Source organism: Miscanthus floridulus, chromosome 14, assembly GCF_019320115.1.
Source record: "Miscanthus floridulus cultivar M001 chromosome 14, ASM1932011v1, whole genome shotgun sequence".
NCBI lineage: Eukaryota > Viridiplantae > Streptophyta > Magnoliopsida > Poales > Poaceae > Miscanthus > Miscanthus floridulus.
This window is the reverse complement of record NC_089593.1, coordinates 91679988-91702016: the sequence shown is the minus strand read 5'-3', so window position 1 is coordinate 91702016 and position 22029 is coordinate 91679988. Positions and strand designations below refer to the sequence as shown.

General features: G+C 42.7%; 1 protein-coding gene across 1 annotated transcript; it reads left to right on the top strand.

Annotated features, from left to right (window-relative positions):
- The first annotated feature begins 18414 nt into the window (after nt 1-18414).
- On the top strand, nt 18415-19450 carry LOC136504834 (uncharacterized). Its single transcript, XM_066499864.1, has 2 exons — nt 18415-19126; nt 19210-19450. Exons 1-2 carry the CDS (start codon nt 18437-18439, stop codon nt 19360-19362), a joined length of 843 nt encoding a protein of 280 aa, XP_066355961.1. The 5' UTR covers nt 18415-18436; the 3' UTR covers nt 19363-19450.
- Nucleotides 19451-22029: the final 2579 nt, after the last annotated feature.

Genomic DNA, 22029 nt, shown 5'->3' with positions numbered 1-22029 from the left:
TTAATGTTCTATTAATCATAACAAAATCACCCGATTGAGATAGAGATAGATCGGCATCATATCATCTTAATTGGTCGTCCTCTAATCTGATCATGCTTCAAATCTTATAATCAATGGCTTAATTCTGCTAGATCGACTATTTTATCTCTATTCCAGTCAAACATAGTATGCATCCAAAGACATGTTTCAATCTTGAATAAACTCACTAGTTAATGATCTAATCTAATGACACTATCATAGCTGCATCGATCCGGTCGAACCTCACTGGTAAGACTTTAGATTAGAGATTATCGATTAATGTTTTGTTCATGATCGAGATATGTACTCTGTTTGTTTGCTATGCATGCATCGGCTATTTTAGCTGATTCGCCCGTGCTTTCACACGTATAGCATGTTTTTCATGAACCTGTCAATATATAGATGGTTTTATGGATTTTTTGGCTTTAGTTTGTTATCATTATCATAGTTGTATCGATCTGGTCGAACCTCACTGTTGATGGTAACAGATTAGATTTAGAGTGTTTGTAGATTCATTTATACTAATAGACAGTTAATTGCTCACATGCTATAATCATTTTTTTACCTGGATCGGCTATTTTAGCCGATAGATTACGCTTCCATGCTAGATCTATGAACATCGGTTACCAAAGGCTTTTACAATTCTACTTGTTTTTGGTTGATTAGCCTTTATTAAATCATCATGATCTATGAATATGGTTCATTATCCTCATGCTATCATCATTCCACAATGGCCGATTGCTTCTATTTCAATATATTTTTACTCATGGACATGCTGGATATCGACTCTTTAGTCGATAGCCTTATACATCAGCTATCTGGCCACGTATTGGAACTGTCTGGTGCAACACCGACATATTCCACCTTAAACTACTGATTATTCTCTCCTTGATAATTACAGGGTCAAATTGACTGGCACGCCTTCGGTCTCGAAACCGACCAATCCTGTGTTTGATGCTAAGCGAATCTCCGGGCTTACTCCAAATAGATCTTTCCGGCTTGCTGTGTGTTGCATGCATTGTCACATTTTTGTGTCAACAGTATCGCTCCTTGGGAATACGTTTACTGCTTTTAAGTTCCCTATTTTCTTCCTCTACTGATGGGATGACGCAATTTGTATGTCTCAGTCTCACAAATTGGAATGTCTGCATAGGTGGGTAAAGTTCTACAAATAAGTTGAGTTATTTCCTTGCATTCGGTTGATTTCGTTATCTTCATGGATAATTAAAGATGCTATATTGACATGACCTTGCACAAAGCTGCCAAAGGTGGTTTCTGTTGTTGTGATGCAGGGCTATAAAACATACATGGTTCCTCATCTCAATCAAACAGACCGCAGCATTGGCGTCCAAGATGCATCATGATGTGAAGGTAACATTAGCCTATAAAGTGCTTTACCCACCATTTCTTAACCTGTAAATTATTATATCTACTGACAGCCTATTTCGATTGATGTCCATGTGGACCTGCTGTACAAACGAAAAATTTATTTTTATCGAGCCTCATGTGAACATGTGTGTGTTTTTCATGTCGTGTTTTGCAAGTTCAGGCATGCAACCCATCAGGCTCCACAGCTGATTCCAAGTTATTGCCGTGTTACATTGTTTGTGGCTTACACTATTTTCCTTAGGGATGAATATACAGAAATGCAACAAAACACCGGGTGCCACTGCTTAGTGCTGCTAGAAATTTAATAATGTTCATGTATGTGTATTCAGTATCTCGATGTTTGCAACAATAGATGCACATTATTTGTGTTGCTTGGTGATGATGGCATAATAAAATTCCTAGCTTCATAGAAGAAAGGTGATGTTAGTGTTCCTCTTCTCTAATACGTATATGTATGAGTTCAATTGGTGAGGGCAAAACTGTTTCATGTATATGCATCGTCTGGAGATGCTATGACTAACAACATATTAAATATTACAGTCCAGATGATATGACAAGAGGAATATTATGATATTCATAGGAGTATATTTCTAACCTTAATGTTAGTCAATTTCAATACAGAGTGTTTCAGTACCCTTGGGAGAGGTAGAGAATGTTAAGAGGTTCTGTGAATTGTCAAAATATTTTCTTATGCATTTCCAGTAGGTTGCTTTTTTTTCTCCACTTATGTATGGGCACCATACTCAATTCAATAATGTATATCCTTCAATATTTTCCTAGGCTGATTGCTTTCCACCAGCTGCCTTTTCACATCATCTCCCTACAATTAGTTGTTCCCTGACTCCTTCCGTAGCAAGTAATAGTTTTTCCATCCATGATTGCTTCATAGTATCTTCCGCACCATTTAACAATACAAGACTCTGATTGTTAGTTCCTTTTAACTCTTTCAAGGACACAGACCCAGTTCCTAAACCTTTTGGTAAATACATATGTACTATAAGTATTTCCTTGCCATTGTCATTTGTCCTTGATAGTGCTAATAATATTATTGTTGCTTAATGAAAGTTTGGTCCACAAAAAACTTTTCTCGGTAAAATGCGGTGTTTGTTAACCTCTTTTATTTTTACTATCAAGTTTGAAGCCTCCTTTTCGATCTGTACACAGGTATCAGTTGCTTCAAGCGGAAGAGTACATTTCTAGACTTTTTGTTAGCTACATACGCAAGATCAGCATCTCCTCACCATCGGCAGGTGGTACAACACATTGTTGACTTTTCGATCTGTACAAAAGTCAACAATGTTGTACATTCTAAAATAGAGATAATAATACTATGATTTGACGTCGCAACACATTGTATATTAATAGCCACTTGTGCCCGCGCTTCGCCGTGGGTGACGTATTTATGGCATATTTTGTTTGAATTTCTTTTTTATTTATACGAACAAATTTGTCCTGCCCGTGCTTCTCTGCGGGTGACTTACTTACGACATATTTTATTCAATTAGTTTTTTTTGCTACGAACAAATTTGTCCCTCTTACCATCATTGTATGGGTAAAAAATTATCTATATCTAGGTGCAACAGACACTTCAGTCTATTGCAATTGCTGGGTGCAAGAAGCTCATTAATGCCAACAGTCTCAACTACTCACTCCATACTCAAAAATAAAGTTGTTTTGGATAGCGACACGGTCTACAAAGTATTACTTTGACTCCTTATTTTTATAAAAATATTTATCAAAACGTGATATATGTATATTTTTATGAAAGTATTTTTGAAGATAAATCTATTTATATGGCATTCACATTTCTAAACTCAACAACTTAAAAGTTATTCATGATTTATATTCCTAGATCCAAGCCTTGTCCAAAACAACTTTATTTTTGAGTACCGAGGAGGGAGTACTCGCTTCGCTGCAATAATGAGCATCTGTTTCCAGCAGGCATGCATGCATGCACATGCACATGCGACTGCATGCATATGCGCACTCTCACTCAAGTATGCATGCATGCCTTTAATCACTGCAGCCATACAAATGAGGTTTGGTTAATTAAGTTAACCAGGCGTACAACAACCCAAAACATCATGTATTAACACAAAGAACGAAATCAATAACATGCCTAATACAAGGAGCAAGTAAGATTAATCTACTAAAGAGACTTTGTTGGCATCGAATCAACTAATCTAAATTCCTAATGCACTGGTTAGACTAAGGTACAGTAATTACCTTTCAAAAAAGGTAGAGTGACTATGCTAAAAAAACGGTAGAGTAACTACACCATACACTAAAAAAGGTAGAGTATCTATACTAATGGGCCAGTCACCCATACACATTACCGTAACTATCCCAACAAATAGTGAGAGCTAGAGTTAACTTAATTGGGCACACATAGTTTAACACATACGGAGTATTACTTATTATCATGTATGTGGATGCAACCATAAAAATTACTACTCAAATGACACAGCCACACATGAGATATTACTCGAAAGACAAAGACATGAGCGCATGGGAATTAAATGTATGTGCTAATGCTGTAATGCATGCATGCGTGTGTGCCTATTTCAAGTTTGCATGCGTCCAATAGAGGTATAGTGTCAATGCTTTCTTGGTTGGTAGAATAAATGCCTTGGGTAGAATAAATGGTGGGCCCCTTGAAGCGATAGAGCATGCTTGCCAGACTCTCACTACGTAAAAAATGATTTTTAGCAATGGTTCGATTTTTTTGTAGGGGCGGCTGGTATTACGAGCGGCCCCTACAAATGGGGTCTGATTTGTAGGGACAGCTCAATCACCAGCCGTCCCTGGAAATGGTATTTGTAGGGGCGGCTGGTGATTGAGCCGCCCCTACAAATGGCCCCGTATTTATAGCTTCGATTTGTAGGGGCAGCTCAATCACCAGCCGCCCCTACAAATGCCCCCCATATAAAACAGATGCAGCACCTTCTTCCTCTTCGGGTCACTCACTCCAACACGTGAAAGAAAGGTGGGGAGGCCTTGGGCACCTCCCAAAAATTGCTCTACTAAGGGGAAGGTTTTGGTCTCAAATCCTTTGGTGGAGAGGTTGTAGAAGGTAAGAAAATGTCATTCCATACTTTTTTTTTGAAGTTTTAATGGTTGGTTAGTGAGTAATTAGAGTTTTGTTTTTTCCTCTGTTCTATGGTGCTTGAGGTATTTATGAAGCAAATTAGACCCAAGTTTTAAATGTACTAGGGTAAATTAGGGAGGGGAACAAGATCACACCCTTATTTGGTCCATGTTTCTTGATTTTAGTGAACAATTAGTTAGTTTTATGGATGTTTCATGTGCACGTGGATCTAGATCTAGGGTTTGGTTTTTTTATTAATTTCATTTTTGTAAATTTATGTTTGATGAAATTGGACTAGGGTTTGTATGAAAGATATTGGGTAAAGTATAATTGTTGCTAATTGTTGTCTTTGAAATTATTTATTGTAATCAATAAATATGTATTTTAATTATTTATGGATAAATGGGCCATTAATTAATTTTCCTTTACCATGGTGTGTTTGTATGCTTCATGTAATTATATTAGATTTATATTCATATATATCTGAAGTATATACAATTATTCTCAAGTAATTATTAATTTGTTTTATTTTTATATATATCTGAATAAGTAGTCCTTGAATGTTTGTTTTGTTGTTGTTGTAAAAGATGGAGTACAAGAACTCTTGGATGTATGGTTCGTTAAGGTTCAAGGCAGGTTTCCGTGAAGAGGTGGATAAATTTATTGAAGCCGCAAAGAAGCATGCAACGACATTAAAAGAGAATAAGGATACAATTATTTGCCCATGTAAAGATTACAAGAACCGTATGGCATGGACAGATGTGACTATCATCAGATCACATTTGATTATGCGAGGATTTGTTGAGGACTACACAGTGTGGATTCATCATGGCAAAACGGTTATTGTTAACGACGAGGATGAGGAGGAATACGACGACGAAACCATAGAATCCATGTCCCAATATTCAGCAGAGCTTGATGCACGAATGGATTTCGAGTTTGGCAATGAACAAGGTGGTGATGCTGGTGGTTGGGATGGTAATGACGAAGGTGGTGCCAATAATGATGGTGGAGCACGTGTCGGGGATGAAGATGATTTGGAGGACATGATTCAAGCCCTTGGACCAGAGATTTTACTAAATAGCCCAAAAGGTCTAGAAAATTTGGAAAGGGTGACAAAAGCATCGAAGAAGACTATGTATGGTGTTGAAAAGGGTTGTCCAACACATTGGACATTGCTATGTTTTGTGCTTGAGCTGCTCATCCGGAAGGCTAAGTACGGCTGGTTAGACTGTAGTTTCAATGATCTATTGCATCTCCTGTCATGGGTGCTGCCACAACCAAACTCAGTTCCCACCAACACATACCAAACGAAGAAGGTCATAAGTCCATTGACAATGGGGGTTGAAAAAAATCCATGCATGCCCCAACCACTGTATACTTTTTCATGGCGAAACGTTCAAGTCACTTGATAAATGTCCCCGGTGTGGGACCAACTGGTACAAGAACAATGACCTTTACGGTGGGGATGAAGCCTCCATGGGGAAAAAGAGGAATAAGAAGGGTACAAAAAAGGTGGTACAAGAATCTCAGCCCCTAGAGGACACTCCATTAGGCAACGATGCAAAGCAGAGAAGAATTCCTGCCTTGGTAATGTGGTACCTGCCAGTGACCGACCGCTTGAGACGTATCTTCCTAAACCCTAAAGAAGCCGCACTCATGACATGGTGGGATGATGAGCGCAAGGTGGATGATGATAAGATTGCACACCCGGCTGATTGTAGTCAGTGGCAAAGGTTTGATGAGAAGCACAAAGAATTCAGCGATGACCCAAGGAATGTACGGTTTGGCTTGAGCACCGATGGAATGAATCCCTTCAATGAGAGGATGAGCGACCACAGCACATGGCCAGTGATCTTGACCATGTACAACATCCCAACATGGTTGTGTCAGAAGAGAAAGTACCATCTCCTCACTATTCTTATTTCTGGCCCTAAACAACCAGGCATTGATATATACGTGTTCCTCGAACCTTTGATGCAAGAAATGGAGAGACTATGGAGGCATGGGGAGTAGATGTACGATGCATTCCAAAAGGAGGACTTCATATGTAGAGCAATAATATTTGTTACTACCAATGATTACCCCGCGTTGTTTGCTTTGTCTAGACAGATCAAAGGGAAGATGGGATGCTTGGTTTGCTTGGATGGTACTACATGGGTGTACCTGGATGGATCCAAGAAGATAGTTTACCTAAGGAACCGACGTTTCTTAAAGACAAGTCACAAGTACCGTAGCAAATTATTCTTTAGATTTTTATGACAACGCCCTGGAGATTGAACCCCCTCCAGAGAGACGTCATAACGAAGAACACGTGTACAGAATGGCAAAAAACATACGCGTCATCTATGGAAAGAAGAATCCAGATGGGACGAATAGAGATAGAAGCACACCTCCTGTCGAAGGCATACCTTTTAAGGAACAATTGATCTTCTTTCAGTATCTGCCTTATTGTCCAGACTTGGAGGTCTCCCATGCCATTGATGCTATGCACGTGCAGAAGAATGTCTTTGAGAGTCTCATTGCTACCTTGATGGACACAGGCAAGTCAAAGGATGGTCTAAAAGCACGGAAAGACATCGTGCAGCTAAACGTGATGCCATAGCTTCACCCAGTACCTAAGGCTAATGGAAAATACACTCTGCCCACGGCGTGCTTCAACCTAACACCAGATGAGAAGAGAGCTATATGCACTTTCCTGAGGGGGATCAAAGTCCTGACTGGGTTTTCAGAAAATGTGAAGAAGCTAGTGTCGATGAAGGACTTGTCAATAACACACTGCAAGGCTCACGATTGCCATGTGATGCTGACAGTGTTTCTACCTATTGCAATTAGGGCTATAAAGTCAGAGTTCTTGAAAATGGCCATCACCCGCATGTGCTACTTCTTTTTGAAGATCTCACAAAAGACGATTGGCAAGGAAGAGCTAAGTGACCTACATGAATTTGTGGTGGAGACACAAAACCAACTGGAGATGTGTTTACCTCCTGCTTTTTTTGATATAATGCCATATCTCATGATTCACATGGTTCATCAAATATAGGCGCCTGACCCTTGCTACTTGCATGAAATGTGGTCCTACAAGCGGTTCATGTCGGTTCTAAGTCGATACGTGCATAATCGAGCATACCCAGAGGGCTCCATGATAGAGGGTTACAGTACTGAAGAAGTTGTCGAGTGTTGTCAAGAGTACCTAAAAGTATAGAAAGGGATTGGTAAATCTGATTCTCGTCACAAGGGTAGGCTGGCTGGGAAGGGCACCAGTGGTAGAAAAGTGTTCATCGACCATGATTACAAAGAGGTGAGTCGGGCGCATTACAGTGTCTTGTAGAGTACACAACTGATGCAACCGTATATTGATGAACACTTGGCTATCATTATGGCGGAGAGAAATGGCCGTTCGGATGATTGGGTCATGAAACAACACAAGCAATGACTAACTACATGGTTGAAGGACCAAAACATACCGCCTGGAGAAACGATAGACTCTATTACTATCAGTAGGTTGGCGGAGGGGCCATCGAGACAAGTGACATCTTGGAATGATTATGACATCAATGGGTATACGTACTATACCCACGCAAAGGATAGTAAATATGTGAACCAAAATAGCGGCGTTCGAATAGAGGCTCTCGATGGATTAGGGTGAAAGATCTAATACTTCGGCATCATTGAAGAGATATGGGAACTTGACTATGGAAGGGATATAACGGTGGCCTTGTTTCGATGCCGCTGGATCAAACAACACCAACTGAATGAGATCGGATTAAGAGTCATGGACCTTGAGAATCTAGGCTACCAAGATGACCCTTGGGTGCTCGCTTCACATGTCGCACAAGTTTTCTATATGTCTGACCCACAAAGTAACCTTCCCCCAAAGAAGAAGACAAAGCACGTGGTTACCTCCGGGAAACAGCACATTATTGGAGTTGATGGCGTGGACGATGTTGAAGCTTACAATAACTACGATGAGATGCCGCTATTCATAGACTTTCCTAAGAAGATCAGTGTTGTGGAAAAGAACCACCCCAAAGACATATTGCCATGGGATTGAAAAGGTGTCAAGGGGAAAGTCGTTACAGCGGGCTAGCTAGTTGTTTAACGTGGACTGTTTATGTAAATGTGTGTTTGTAAGACTTCATTTATGGATGCGTGTGAGACTATATATTTATGTATGTGTGTAAGACTACATATTTTTGTATGTGTGTGAGACTACATTTATGCATGTGTGTGAGACTATCCTTTGCAACATCCAGATGACTCTATTTGAAGTTGCAAATCTTGTTTGAAGTTGCCAATTATTAAAATTCAAAATTTCAACTATTCAAATTTGGTCAAATGAAAATATGATCAAAATAAAAGTTGTACATATTGATGAGTTCTACAACTTTGGTATTCATGAGTTTTTCATCTGAAATCATTTACTCTTTCAAAATATTGTTTCAAGTTGAAATTATTTAAATTTCAAAATTTGAATCGTTCAAACAAAGTCACATGACAAGATGACCAAAATAAAAGTTGTACATGTCGATGAGTTATACAACTTTTATGTTTACAACATTTTCATTTTATTTTATTTAATGTCATAAAATTATAGTCGAAGTTTTAAAATTCAAATTTTTAATTTTTGTTTTTTTTGTTTTTTTATATTGTTTTGACTACAATTGTTTATATATATATATTTATTCATATATAGAATAATACAAAATATTATATTTGTGCATATACATAATTTTTTATATTAATTTGTGTTTTTATGATAAAATAATATAGAATTTATAATTTAAAAAATAGAAACTATTTGTTGGGGCGGCTGGATCAGGAACCGCCCCTACAAATGCATTTGTAGGGGCGGCTGGATCAGAAACTGCCCCTACAAATGAATTTGTAGGGGCGGCTGGATCAGAAACCGCCCCTACAAATAGTCCCAAGTATAAATAAGAGGGCGCACGGGAGTCAGACTATCTGGGCACTGTCTTCATCCTTCGACGCCGTCAAGCTGCCCCACGCCCGCGCCCGCCCACACCCGGCCCCCGGTGTCCCGCACCTGGCCCCCTGCCCCGCGTCACCGCTGCACCCTCCCGGACCTCTCCAAACGCCGGTGACCCCTCTCTGCACCCCTGGGCCACAGCGCGACATCCCCGAGCTACCACGATGGCTAGGGTTACAGCCCCAGCCGGCCGACACGCGCCGCCGCCCCATCTCGATCTGCGCCCGGTGCTCCCTCCCCCGGTGAGCGACCGCGGTGCTCCCTCACCCTACGAGCGCCCCGATGCCTGAGCTCTCCGCCGTCAACGCGCTTCTCCCCTGCCGTCCTCGCTCCCTTCCCCGGCCAGCCAACACGCCACCGCCGCCTCATCTTGATCCACCCCTGGTGCTCCCTCCCTAGGTGAGCGCCTCAGTGCCTGAGCTCTTTGCCGTCCATGCTCCTCCCCCTAGCATCCTCGCTCCCTCCCCCGAGCTCTTCGCCATCCACGTTAGGGTTTGGCGTGTGCGCACCTCCACCGACGGGCGGGCAAGTTGCCAGTGCTGCCCGGCATCGGTGGTCCTCCACCGGTGTCGGCGCTCCTCCACCGGCGTCCATGCTCCTCCACAGCTCCCCCTACAAATGATAGGTTTGGATCCACCACTACTCTGCTCGTTGAATGCTGCTCACTGCTCCAGCACTCCGATCCACCAGTGCTCAGTTATATGTGCATTGTCGACATATATGCAATACTGCAAATTGGTTTGCTTGTACAACTGGGCATGCTTGTACAATTGGATGCCCCAATTTGGATCCACCACTGCTCCGCTCTGCTTGCTGCTTGCTACTTGCTGCTCAAAATTGAAATAGGCTTCCAATTGTAGAAGTTGTTAATGCTTATCTTGGACATGATGATGGCTATTTCGATTTTACACACTGAGCAAAGTGCCTAGAGTAATGGGAACTATACATGATGTTCATGCCCATTTTGATTCACACTGAGCAAAGTGCCTTAGGTCAATGATGTTAGATTTTTAGGTGCAGGAGGAGCACCCTTAGGTGCGGCAGCCGCACCTTACTTACGATTGTTGTCTACAATTTTGCTAGCTAATAATCAGTACACCCCCTCAGTGCATCCTCCCTGTCTAATTAGCACTATTTCCTGTTGGTATCTGTGGACTGATTAGTAGCTTTGATGAGAACTTGGGTTATTAATTGAGACCTAAGGCACTTTGCAATGATGTTTCTATACATTCTTAATAGTATTATTTCCCATTTGCAGAAGATGTGGCACATGGATGAAGCTAAAGAACAAACTTGTTTATTAAGAACTGCATTTGATTTATTTTAGCTATCCTACTTGAGTACTTGTCTTGCTGCTTTTCTCCGTCTTAAGTGCTTGTACTCGTTTCCTGCCATTTGCAACAGCTCATTAGCTCATTAATCCTAGTTGTTCTGGTCCTAGATACATATAGAGCTGTCCATTTTTGGGAGATATGATTTTTTTGATGTCACTGTCAGGTTTTCACCGTGTGCTATATAGTTCTGCAATTTTTTGTATTTCTACCATGTTAACATCAAAACTAGCTCTTGTTGCACACTATGTAGTTCTAGTGCTTTTCCTAAGCTTTCCAAATTGGTTAAGTACATAATTTACCATGGTCTACAACTCTGGCTATGATTTATTTTGACTGGATTGTTGTTGTCCAAATGCTCAGTTCTAGTTAACTTTCAGTTTAGCAGATAACCTATGAATCACCTCTTGATGAAACTAAAAGAGTTGTAGTGCTTTTCTTAAGCTTTTTAAAATGTTAAAGAACACACCTTTTCATGGTCTAGAACTCTAGATACGAGTGTTTAAAGTTAATGTCAAGATCTGTCCAAATCTGAACAGATTTGCTGGTACATGATGTTTGGTCTTGTTATCTATTGTATCCTCTTGAGATGATAATAAGGAAGTTTTAGATAACTTAATAATCTTTCTAGAATGTTAAGGATCATGTTTGTTGGAGGAATAGAACTCTAGATATGCTTTTGTGAAGTTACTGTTAGTTTCCTTTTCATACTACTACTATTTTCTCGGCTTACACTTGATTTAGTGTTCTGATCTGTGATGTCAAAGAATTCTAACTGAGTTTTCAATTTCTACTACTACTCCAAACTGAATTCTAACTGAATTCTACTACTACTACTCTATTTGTTGCTCTATCACTGGATATTAGATACTAGTCTTAACTAAATTTTGCCTAATGTTGTTGGTGCTCTACTATCTACTCTCTTCTCTCTTCTATGGCTCCTGCTGGTTGCTCTTCTATCTATTCTACTCACTGAGCAAATGCTTCTATGGCTTCATATGCTTTTCTTGGCCACCTTTCCTATCCTCTATGTTTGGTAAACAGCTGCTGCCTATTTTGCCAACTCTCCCCTCTCCTCTCATCTCCTTTGTTTTGCCGATGATGAAATTGTCTAAGTCCATACATTATATGGAATATGAGCTGATGATCAAGAACTTGTGAGAAACTTGGCATCATTACCAGCCGCCCTACTAATCTTCTCTGTACTTGTTGTCTTCTCTGTACTCCTCTTCTACTACTACTCTCCTCTACTCCACTCTACTCTCCTCTCCTAAGTAGCTGTTGCTTTTTTTACTACTTCTACTACTTCCCTAGTACTACTGTCTACTACTTCTGATTGTCCGATCTGCTTATCAAGTTCGAAACTTATTAAGCATATGATGTTCTTATATTGTCAAGTTGCTTTTTCTGGGAAGCAGCACCTGCTTTTTTTTTTGCCAAATCTCCCCTCTCCTCTATTTGTTGCCATCTTTCCTATCCTCTATGTTTTGGAAGCAGCACCTGCTTTTTTTTGCCAAATCTCCCCTCTCCTCTCCTTTGTTTTGCCGATGATGAAATTGTCCAAGTCCATACATTATATGGAATATGAGCTAATGATCAAGAACTTGTAAGGAACTTGGCATCATTAGCAGCTGCCCATACATTACCTTCCCCTCTCTTCTCTGTTATGATGCCTTGATGCTCCAAGTTCATGATCAAATGATGATTGACATGTTTCTGAGGCCTCTACTACTGCTACTACTTGTTTTTTTATATATTGTTATTTTATAGGACTACTTTGGTTTATAGACCATCTCGCGTACCTAAAGCACACTTTCTTGCATCTATTAGAACAAAGCGCAAAATAATGTCGTGGACACCAGACAGTGCAGCCCAATGCCCTGAGCCTGATGAGCAGCCAACCCTTGAGGAGCAAGCACTAGAGGACCAGCTTACTCAGGAATAGTTCGATAACAAGGTAGAAAAGGATTTAGAAGTGATGCTTACTCAGAAGCAGTGTGACGAGGAGGAAGGCCCCGAAGGAGAGGCTGCTGAAGGCGAAGAAGAAGAGGATGATGATGATGATGACTCAGAAGAGGGATATGAAAGTCCCGAGGATCCTTTCCCACGTGAAGCTAGAAGGAGGCCAACGGAGGAAGATTTAGACAAGGATTTTGACCCAAACGAGGAGGTAGGAAAAAAGCCTTAGCTTGTAAATTTTGCTAAAGCTTTGGCTGTGTTACCTCTACTAACACTTTGACCAGTCATATATACAGGTCTCTCCTGAAACTCGAAAAAGACGACGTCGACGTCCGTGACATCTCGCTGGACAAGACCGAGTAGAGGAAAGGAGAGCAGAGGCAACAGCCATAGAGACGGATCACGATGCCTCTGCTCCACAAACTCAAGACACAACCTCGACTACCAAGCCTAAGAGGAAACGAGGGGATAGAAAAGGAAATCTATATCCAAATAAGCCATGCTATGTGATAACGGAGGTCGGGCCAGTAGGGGAGATCCTTGAGCCAAAGGAATTAAGAGGAAAATTCTGTAATGCGATCGGGGCCCTAGTAAGAGATAAATTGAACCCAGCAATCCCTAACTGGAAAGAGGTACCAGAGAACACAAAGAATGCACTATGGGATAGGCAGCTGAAGGTCAATTTTAGATTTTCGGAGGGTAAGCACAAATTGGTAAAAAATGCTATCAGGATGATGGGAGAGTCATTCCGACGTTGGAGGTCAGAGCTCAACACAAAGTATATCCAAAAGGGGTTAACTCCCTTCAACGAGTTCGGCAAAATAACTCCTAGTCAATGGGAGGAGATCGTGGCTCAGAAGACTTCACTAGAGGCATTGGAGCTCAGTGCCCGTAACACCGAGCTGGTGAAGAGGAACAAACACCACCATCATATAGGCCTCGGTGGCTACTATGCCAAGAAAGAGCAGTTTAGGAAGATGGACGAAGAGGCCACAGCTGCTAGGAATATCGATGTGATGAATTTGAAGGTACACTCAAGGAACTGGATATATACGAGGAGTACAGAATCATCTGGCAGTAATCTTAAGTTTGATAAGCCGGAGACCCAAGAGGCGGTATCAAGGATACTGAAATATGCTGAAGACAAGGAGAAGGGCTCATTCAATCCTTCCAGAGAGAGGGACGAGCTTAGCCTTGGCTTGGAAAACAAGGAGCACACAGGTCGCACCAGGGGGCTAGGGAAAAGGACGACATGGAAGCAAGGATTTGAAGAGGACAGGCACATGTACAAGAAACATGACTGAGACCGGGAGACTAGTCTTGAGCTCCAAGTGAAGGCTCTAGTTGCGAAGGCTCTGGAGGAGCAAGGACTGTCTACGGAGCCACGGATATTAGTGATGTCGCCGGGAGAACTGGCATTAGTTGGTAGCCCTTCGAAAGTTCCTAGCAGCCAAGGTTCCACTGCAACCACAACCCCAGTCGATCGCATACGGTAACCAACTAGTTGCACCTTGGTGTTTCTCAGCAGCCAACAGAACACTGTGATGGAGGTGGCAACGGGTGTGGCACATACTCCCGGTGGCTTACACCACAATAATAAGATACCACCGGACTACACTAGGGTCGAGGTGCATACAGTGAAGCCTGAGTTCATGCAGTGGAGGATAGACTACGCAACTCTCGAGGGGCTGGTGTTACTCGGAGACGTTATGGGGCAGTTCATCCTCTGGCACAAACAGGACATTATATTGACTACTTCTTCGCCGCCGCCCCTCTCCCAAATTTAGAGCGAGTTGTTGAGGTCGGGGAGATATTTTCACCGTCTCGTGACCCCCACATTCCTAAGATGTCACATTCTTCCCCGCCTCCTAGCGAGCATGTGCCTGATGAGATGCCACAACCTTCTCCAGCTCGTACCGAGAAAGTGCATCATGAGATACCACGTCTTCTCAACAAGCACAGCCGATACATGAACAACGAGTGCCTCCTGAAGAAGCTGCAGCACAAGAAGATGAGGACGTGCCTGAATGGGAACTTCGAAAGAAGCATCCAATCACCATAAGGCCAATTTATGTTCCGATCAAAGACGTCTCATCGGTGTCCAAGTGGTATTCCCATGACCAGTTCAAGCTTGAGAACCAAGTTAAAAAAGTCCCATCACGGGGTTCTGAGGAGGCCATCACTAGCAAACTCCACCAAATTGCAAAGCAGTATCCAAATGTTGATGCCATCAAATGTTCAAAGGATTGCCCTAAAACATATGAAAGAGGCAAGCCCTTCCTACCAAATCGGGACATCCAGCGCCTACCACTTGGAATGAGAAGGTTCCATGATTGGTACTTGCGTGTTCTCCCAACGAGCATAGATATCATACAAGCATGCTTCCCCACCGGCACATTTGGAAGCCCAGCCGAGAAAATTGTCTTTGACTTCAATGACATGCAAACATGCTTTCACCTGGGAGAAATGGAGATGAATCTAATTCGCACGTGTTGCCTGTAAGTCCTTATCCTCCCGATATAATATGAATGTAATCTTTGAATTTTGTTGTAACTAACCCACGCCGTGATTTGTAGAATGCAAGTGCACATTGTCAAACAAATGCCAAGTGTGAAAGCTGGGTATGTGGACCCTCAAGCTATAGCCCAAACAAATTTTTATTACCCTAAATGGTGGACACTGGATGCCAAAGAGCTAGCTGCTGCAAAGACCCTTCGGGAGAAAGAGCACATCCGTACGGCGAAACTAAGGGAAGAATCACTTAAGGTGGCGGCATACATTGCCCTGGCTTTCAAAAATCTGCAACAACACTCTACTATATGGCTACCATACAACTTCGAGTAAGCTCAACTCTATACTTAAAGCTTTGTTCGATATATTTTATTCTATGCAAAAGAGCTTATCTAGTTCTATGATTAAATCTATGCAGCAACCACTGGATTTGTATAGCCGTCGATGTCGGGAGGAGCATGGCATGGGTCTTTGATTCATTAGATAAGGACACGGTGACATACAAAGACTTCATATCGATTCTCAAGGCATATACATATCGACAATCCTCATTAGCTTATATATTTGTATACATACTTGTAACGTTCACTTTTGGATACTAACAAGTTGTATTTGCTAAAACAATTCGAACAGGGCATTTAGGTTCTATGTCACTAATCATCATGGAAGGCATGATCCAGCAAGGAAGGAAAAGCTGGCTATAAAAACACTATGTGCGGTAAGTGTAACTTACTTCTTCAGTACTCTGTTACATGGCTGTCAAAAGCATTACTTAACATTTTCATATGCAAAACACAGTGCCCCAAGCAGAAGCCTGGGAGTGTACATTGTGGATACTATATATATTCTATAATGCGTAACACTGGTGGCTACAGGAGACACCCCTTAAGGGTAAGTTTGAACCCCTTCACCCGTAGTATAAAAACTTAATAAATGGTATGAAATACTAAACCAAAACTTGTTCTCTTGTAGTGGAGAGAAGAGAAAAGAATGAAAAGAGACCCATACAAGGATGACCAACTCTTAGAGCTCATCGGCGACCTTTGCAACTTCATATTGGACCAGATTGTACACGTCAGAGGCGCCTACCATGACCGAGAGTCTGAGTTAGGTACAAATCCTCAGTACCAACACCTTCGTGAGACTGAAAGGCTAGCTCTAGGACGTTGATAACAATGTGTATGGAATTTATATATTTAATGATGGATTGTATATATTCTTGTGAATTGGACTTGTAATTGTAGTTTATAGAATACTCTTGTGCTTATAGTCGCGGGGCGTTCGACAATGCGAACGCTGGTCGCGGGGCATTCGGCAACGCGATCGCGGTTCGGAACGTTGGTCGCGGGGCGTTCGGCAACGCGAACGCGGTTCGGAATGTTGGTCGCGGGGTGTTCGGCAACGCGAACAAGGTTCGGAACGTTGGTCATGGGACGTTCGACAACGCGATCTTGAATTGTAAATTTGAATTTTTTTTGCGGGAAAACGTACTGTAGGGGCGGGTCTAGATTGAACCGCCCCTACAAATACCTGTTTGTAGGGGCGGCTGGTACTACAGCCGTCCCTACAAATCGATTTGTAGGGGCAGCTGGTAATACAAGCCGCCCCTACAAATAGATTTGTAGGGGCGGCTAGTCATACGAACCGCCCCTATAAATCGATTTGTAGGGGCGGTTCAATCACCAGCCGCCCCTACAAATCGATTTGTAGGGGCGGCCTGAAAACCGCCCCTACAAATGCATGATTTGTAGAGACCCTTGCATAGGGGCGGCTGGGCAAACCGCCCCTACAAAGGGTTTTTGTAGTAGTGTCTTGAGGTGGACGACATGCGTGGCGCTAAGCTAGAGGAGCTGTCATCTGGACCGCTAGAAATAAATCATATATGGAGGAGACAATAGAGGCTACGTGGACACTCTCTGAGGCCGCCTTGATGGCATGCCTTCATATATCTCTGAGATGGGTCGACTCACCACTGCGGATGCCCCTAAGGCCATAGCTACTGATTCCTCGTATATGAACTACAAGGAGGACACATGGAGACACTGGGGCTGGGAGGGGTACGATCAAGCAATGGATGGCACATGCTTATATAGGCAAGAGTTGGAGGAGGAACGGGCGCCTCTGCATGCATGGGTGCAGATGCAAGTATGGTAGTCGTATTAATGGCAACCAACCCCAACCACCGACCACCTCGGGAGCAACGTGCACAAAACCCAAGCCGTCTCTTAGATGCATGGATGCATGTGTAAGTACAAATGTTCCTGCATGGTCGGTGAATTATTTTTATCTGATGATAAGGAGGAGAGACATTAAATGTATCCACCTGCCCGACTTGTTTTTATCTGATGGTAGCATGGAGGGGAGGCATTAAATGTGTCCACATACTTTCGACCCATCCTGCACAGGTGAAGATGTCTAGTGCTTTCAAATTTACTCAGTGAATTTTTGGATAGCTTAGGGAGGCACTCATGCATGCATGGAAATTTACTGCCTAGTATCTATTGATAGTAAATTCATTAATGTAAAAGGAGAAGGCACATGTGATGTAAATTCCTCCTGTCATAGTAACTTTTTTTAATGTAAAGGACACGTGAAAGCATAATGATGTAAATTCCCCTATCGTAGTAACTTTTTGTATGCAATTACACCTACAGTTTATATTGTCTTTACATGTATGGTCATTCAATTTTTCATCTACTTCATTGAATGCGTTCACTTGCTTCATCTATCCACTGCCGAATGCATGGAGGAAGACTGGTTATGACGCGCTTCGTCTAAGTCGTGGAATTTCTATCTAACACACCAACTAAATGGAACATACGTGGATACCCTGGGAGGCCACCTAGATGGCGTGCCTTCATATCTCTAATTCTATGGCACATGAGGATATGTGCTACTTTATTCAGAGATAAGTCAGGGAATACCATTCCATTGCACGTGAGGCTGTGTACCTTTATTCGGAGGAAAGACAGAGAATACCATTCCATTGCAAAATGCAGTGACAAGGCCTAGTGGCGCATGGTGCCCACATCAATTCTATCCAGATCAATAAGCGATGATTATTATTCCATTCCACCAAGAGATGGAATCGGCTTATAAATTGGTGGTAGCCAGACAAAGTAGCTAGTCATCGAGGTCCAACCGTCCAAGATGGCAGCCGCCGCCGGCAGCACAAACACGCCGAGCACCACCGCGCTGACCATGAAGTTGCTGGTGGAATCCAGCCGGCGCGTGGTGTTCGCGGAGGCCGGCAAGGACACGGTGGACTTCCTGTTCTCCCTGCTGGCCATGCCGGCCGGCGCGCTGCTGGGGAAGGAGTCCATGGCCGGCTGCATGGGCAACCTCTACGGCAGCGCCGAGAGGCTCGACGACACCTACGTGCACCCGGGCCCGCCCGGCATCAAGGACGACGTCCTCTGCGCCACCCCGTTGTGCCCCGCGGCGGCGGGGCCCAGCAGCTGCCTCCTCTTCCGCGTGCCGCCGGAGCCCACGCCGGCCCCGGCCCCGGCCCCGAAGAAGTTCTACGTGTGCCCCAACTCCTACAGCTACTCCAGCTGCGGCGCGTACGTAACGGAGGTGCAAGGCACGCGCTGCCCCAACTGCGGGAACCAGATGTCCGAGGACCCCAAGTTCGTCGGGTCGCCGCCGGAGAAGCCGCCGGTACCGCCAGCTGAGCCGGCGAGGAGAGGGTTCGTGAAGGGCGCCGTGACGTACACGGTGACGGACGACCTGGTGATCTCGCCGATGTCGAACGTGTCCAGCATCTCGCTGCTCAACGCCTGCGCCGTCAGGGACCTCGGGACGCTCCAGGAGAGGACCGTGCACATCGGCTACAAGGAGGTGACTGCAGTGTGCAGTAGCGTTCCGTGCATATGTACTGATCGATCAGTTTCACTCACTGTTGGATGCAAATGCATTTACAGGGTTTGGAGATTCTGAGGGCCTCGCTGCAGTCCAAGGCGGTGCTCACCGATGTTTTCCTCGGCAAGAAGCCACCTTCGATGAGCAACAACGGTGGCAACAACCGTTCCTTGGGCAGCGGCAGAAGACATGAATCTCTCACCTGGCGTGCGTAAGCCAGTTTAGCCTTAGCAGCTTTCATCAGGTTGCCTTGTGTAAGAAGGAACAAGGACACAAAAACAATTGAGAACTACTAAAAGAAAACACATCTCGTTCGCTGGTTTGAATCTTGGCTGAAACTAGCTGAAAAACTCTGTTCTGGCTGAATTGTTGTGAGAGAAAAACACTGTTTCGGCTGAAAAAATAAGCCGAACAAGCTGAATATGGGGTAAGCCGAACGGGACCATAGCAATCTTGTTGGGAAGAACCTGGCGTAATCCATAGCAACACATAAGAGACATCAAAGCTAAACCCTCAGCATGCATGTACACAACAAATAAACATATTACTCTACAGAGTGAAGACGGGGACAATTAGATTTAGGGGATACTGGCTCTGGTAGGGTCTGTTTTTATTGCCAAAATAATGTTTCTGTTTGCAGGCTTTTGCTGCATCTCGTGAATATATTGGACAATGGAGCATCGTTCGGCAGTGTATGGTTAATGTCATAAATGTGCTATACCGCAAGTTAAGGCGCGCTGCAGTTTCTTAGGCTAACGTTGGTTTCTTCGCAACAATTATGGCTTGCCATACTTCTTAACGTATATGGCCCACATGACATTCTTCTCACATCTGTGTCAAACAAATTGTTAGCCACACCTTGGATAAAATTTAAAGTGTGGCAATACTCGGGTATGAACCAAACATGCTCTCTATGCTTTAGATTAGTCAATTTTTAGTTTTCTTATTTTTATTTTTTGTTTGGATTACATGGGTTCATGGTCAAAGATGGGTGGAATGAATAAAATAGACGTGTAGCTGAATGGACGGTTGCTGGGTTTTATATATAGGTGTAAAGTGGATTCATGGTTTAGATGCCATCGCAAAAATGAATAAGGAGACAGTGGGTTGATGCCTTCACGTGGATGTAACTGGGCTGCTGCATCTTGCCGAATGAAGCTTTCCACCTCTGCGCATTATGTAGATTATAGGGTCCTACTCGTCGACTCGTGACAGAATTTACGTTCTCTATGATAAAAATATGGCGGGATTTACATAACTTCTCACTAAATAATGATGCAAGTATAAAAAGGGATTGGTATGTTCATGACAAACATCATCTACCTGACTGTCGTGAAAGAACAGAAAACAGCAGAACAGCAGGCTTGACAGATGAACCATGTTCCTTCTGCATTTTCACTTACAGAAATTCTAGGCGGCCATCACTACTACAATAAGCATTTGTAGGGCGGCTGGTGATGGTTTGTAGAGGCGGCTCGGCCAGCCGCCCCTACCATACCGTCTCTATAAATCATGCATTTGTAGAGGCGGCTGCTGTTATCAATCATCCCTACAAATCGATTTGTAGGAGCGGCTGGTAACACCAGTCGCCTCTATAAAATTGATTTGTAGGGGCGGCCGTAGTACCAACCGCCCCTATAATACCTGTTTGTAGGGGCAGTTCAGTCTAGAACCGCCCCTACAGTATATTTTTTCGTAAAAAAAAATCAAATTTACAATTCAAATTTGACCAGAACATGTATTTTTCATGCACAACTCCATCGTGACTTATCTTCTTCTGCGATTGTACTGAAACTCAATGACAATACACATTTATTTATACTAGATTATAACAAATATTCCATGACTTTTCAATATCCTTATCATCATCCTGACTTCTATGACTCAAGAGGCAAAGGCAGAAAAAGTGACACCAAGTTCCTCGCATGAGTGAGCGAGAAAAGGTTAATTGCATCACCCTGCATAATCTATGTCGTAAATCTAAAACCCAGGATAACATAATAATAGGAAGGGTACCATAGCAGTATGAAAGCACACCTTTCGTTTGAAGAAGCTAGAATATGTATAAAATACAGAATCCACTCAGGAGATACCTGAATATGTTTGAAGGACATAAATAAACATTAAATTAGCAAAACTTAGATGATATTAGGTTGTGGCCATCTGTACGTTTGTGAAATAAAATTACTGCACAACCTTGTAGCCTGGTGGGATGGGGGCATATTTGGCATCCGAAGCAAAATTAGATTCAATTTGTTTTTCATTCTCATGAAAAAAAAGAGATATATCATACAACTATATGTCAGTAGTAGGTTTGAGTAGATACGATGGGCTGACATGGCATCAGCTAGTATTTGACAGTTCATGACTACTATGTAAATAAAGAATGTAAATGTATGCCCATGGGGTCCGAAAACCACAAAAAGATTATTCTTGGGTGGAGATGTAAGGAGCAAGGAATACAGATCAAAATCAAGGGAAAAGATACGACCAATGTGATTCAACAAAAGGTTGGAAGCCATTAAGATCTAAGGAAATATGACCAGACCAGCACAGGGCAATAAAAAAATCATGAGTTTCAATGACCACTAAGAATATAATACCTCCTCACTGCATTTGTTGAGAACATCACCATGTCCATTGGGAATTTGAGGTCACCTTGCAAAACAGAGGGTAGAAAGTAGCAGTGTACATTTGTTCCTACAATTCAGCTCTACTTGGAGTAGGAGCTATGTGACCACAGGCCTAAAATCCACCTATATTATAAATCCCTATGCGCGCACCAACTTTGCACAGAAATTTCTACCTGCGTTGTAAAAGGAATATAAAAAAACTATGCTGAAAGAAAGGAAATGATATGACCATTTTACCTTTATATTTGA

What these genes read in the sequence shown, in the direction of transcription:
- LOC136504834 (XM_066499864.1), top strand. Translation starts at nt 18,437, where the DNA reads ATGGCAGCCGCCGCCGGCAGCACAAACACGCCGAGCACCACCGCGCTG. An exon ending in TGCACATCGGCTACAAGGAG is followed by an intron (nt 19,127 to 19,209) that starts GTGACTGCAGTG and finishes ATGCATTTACAG; the next exon opens with GGTTTGGAGATTCTGAGGGC.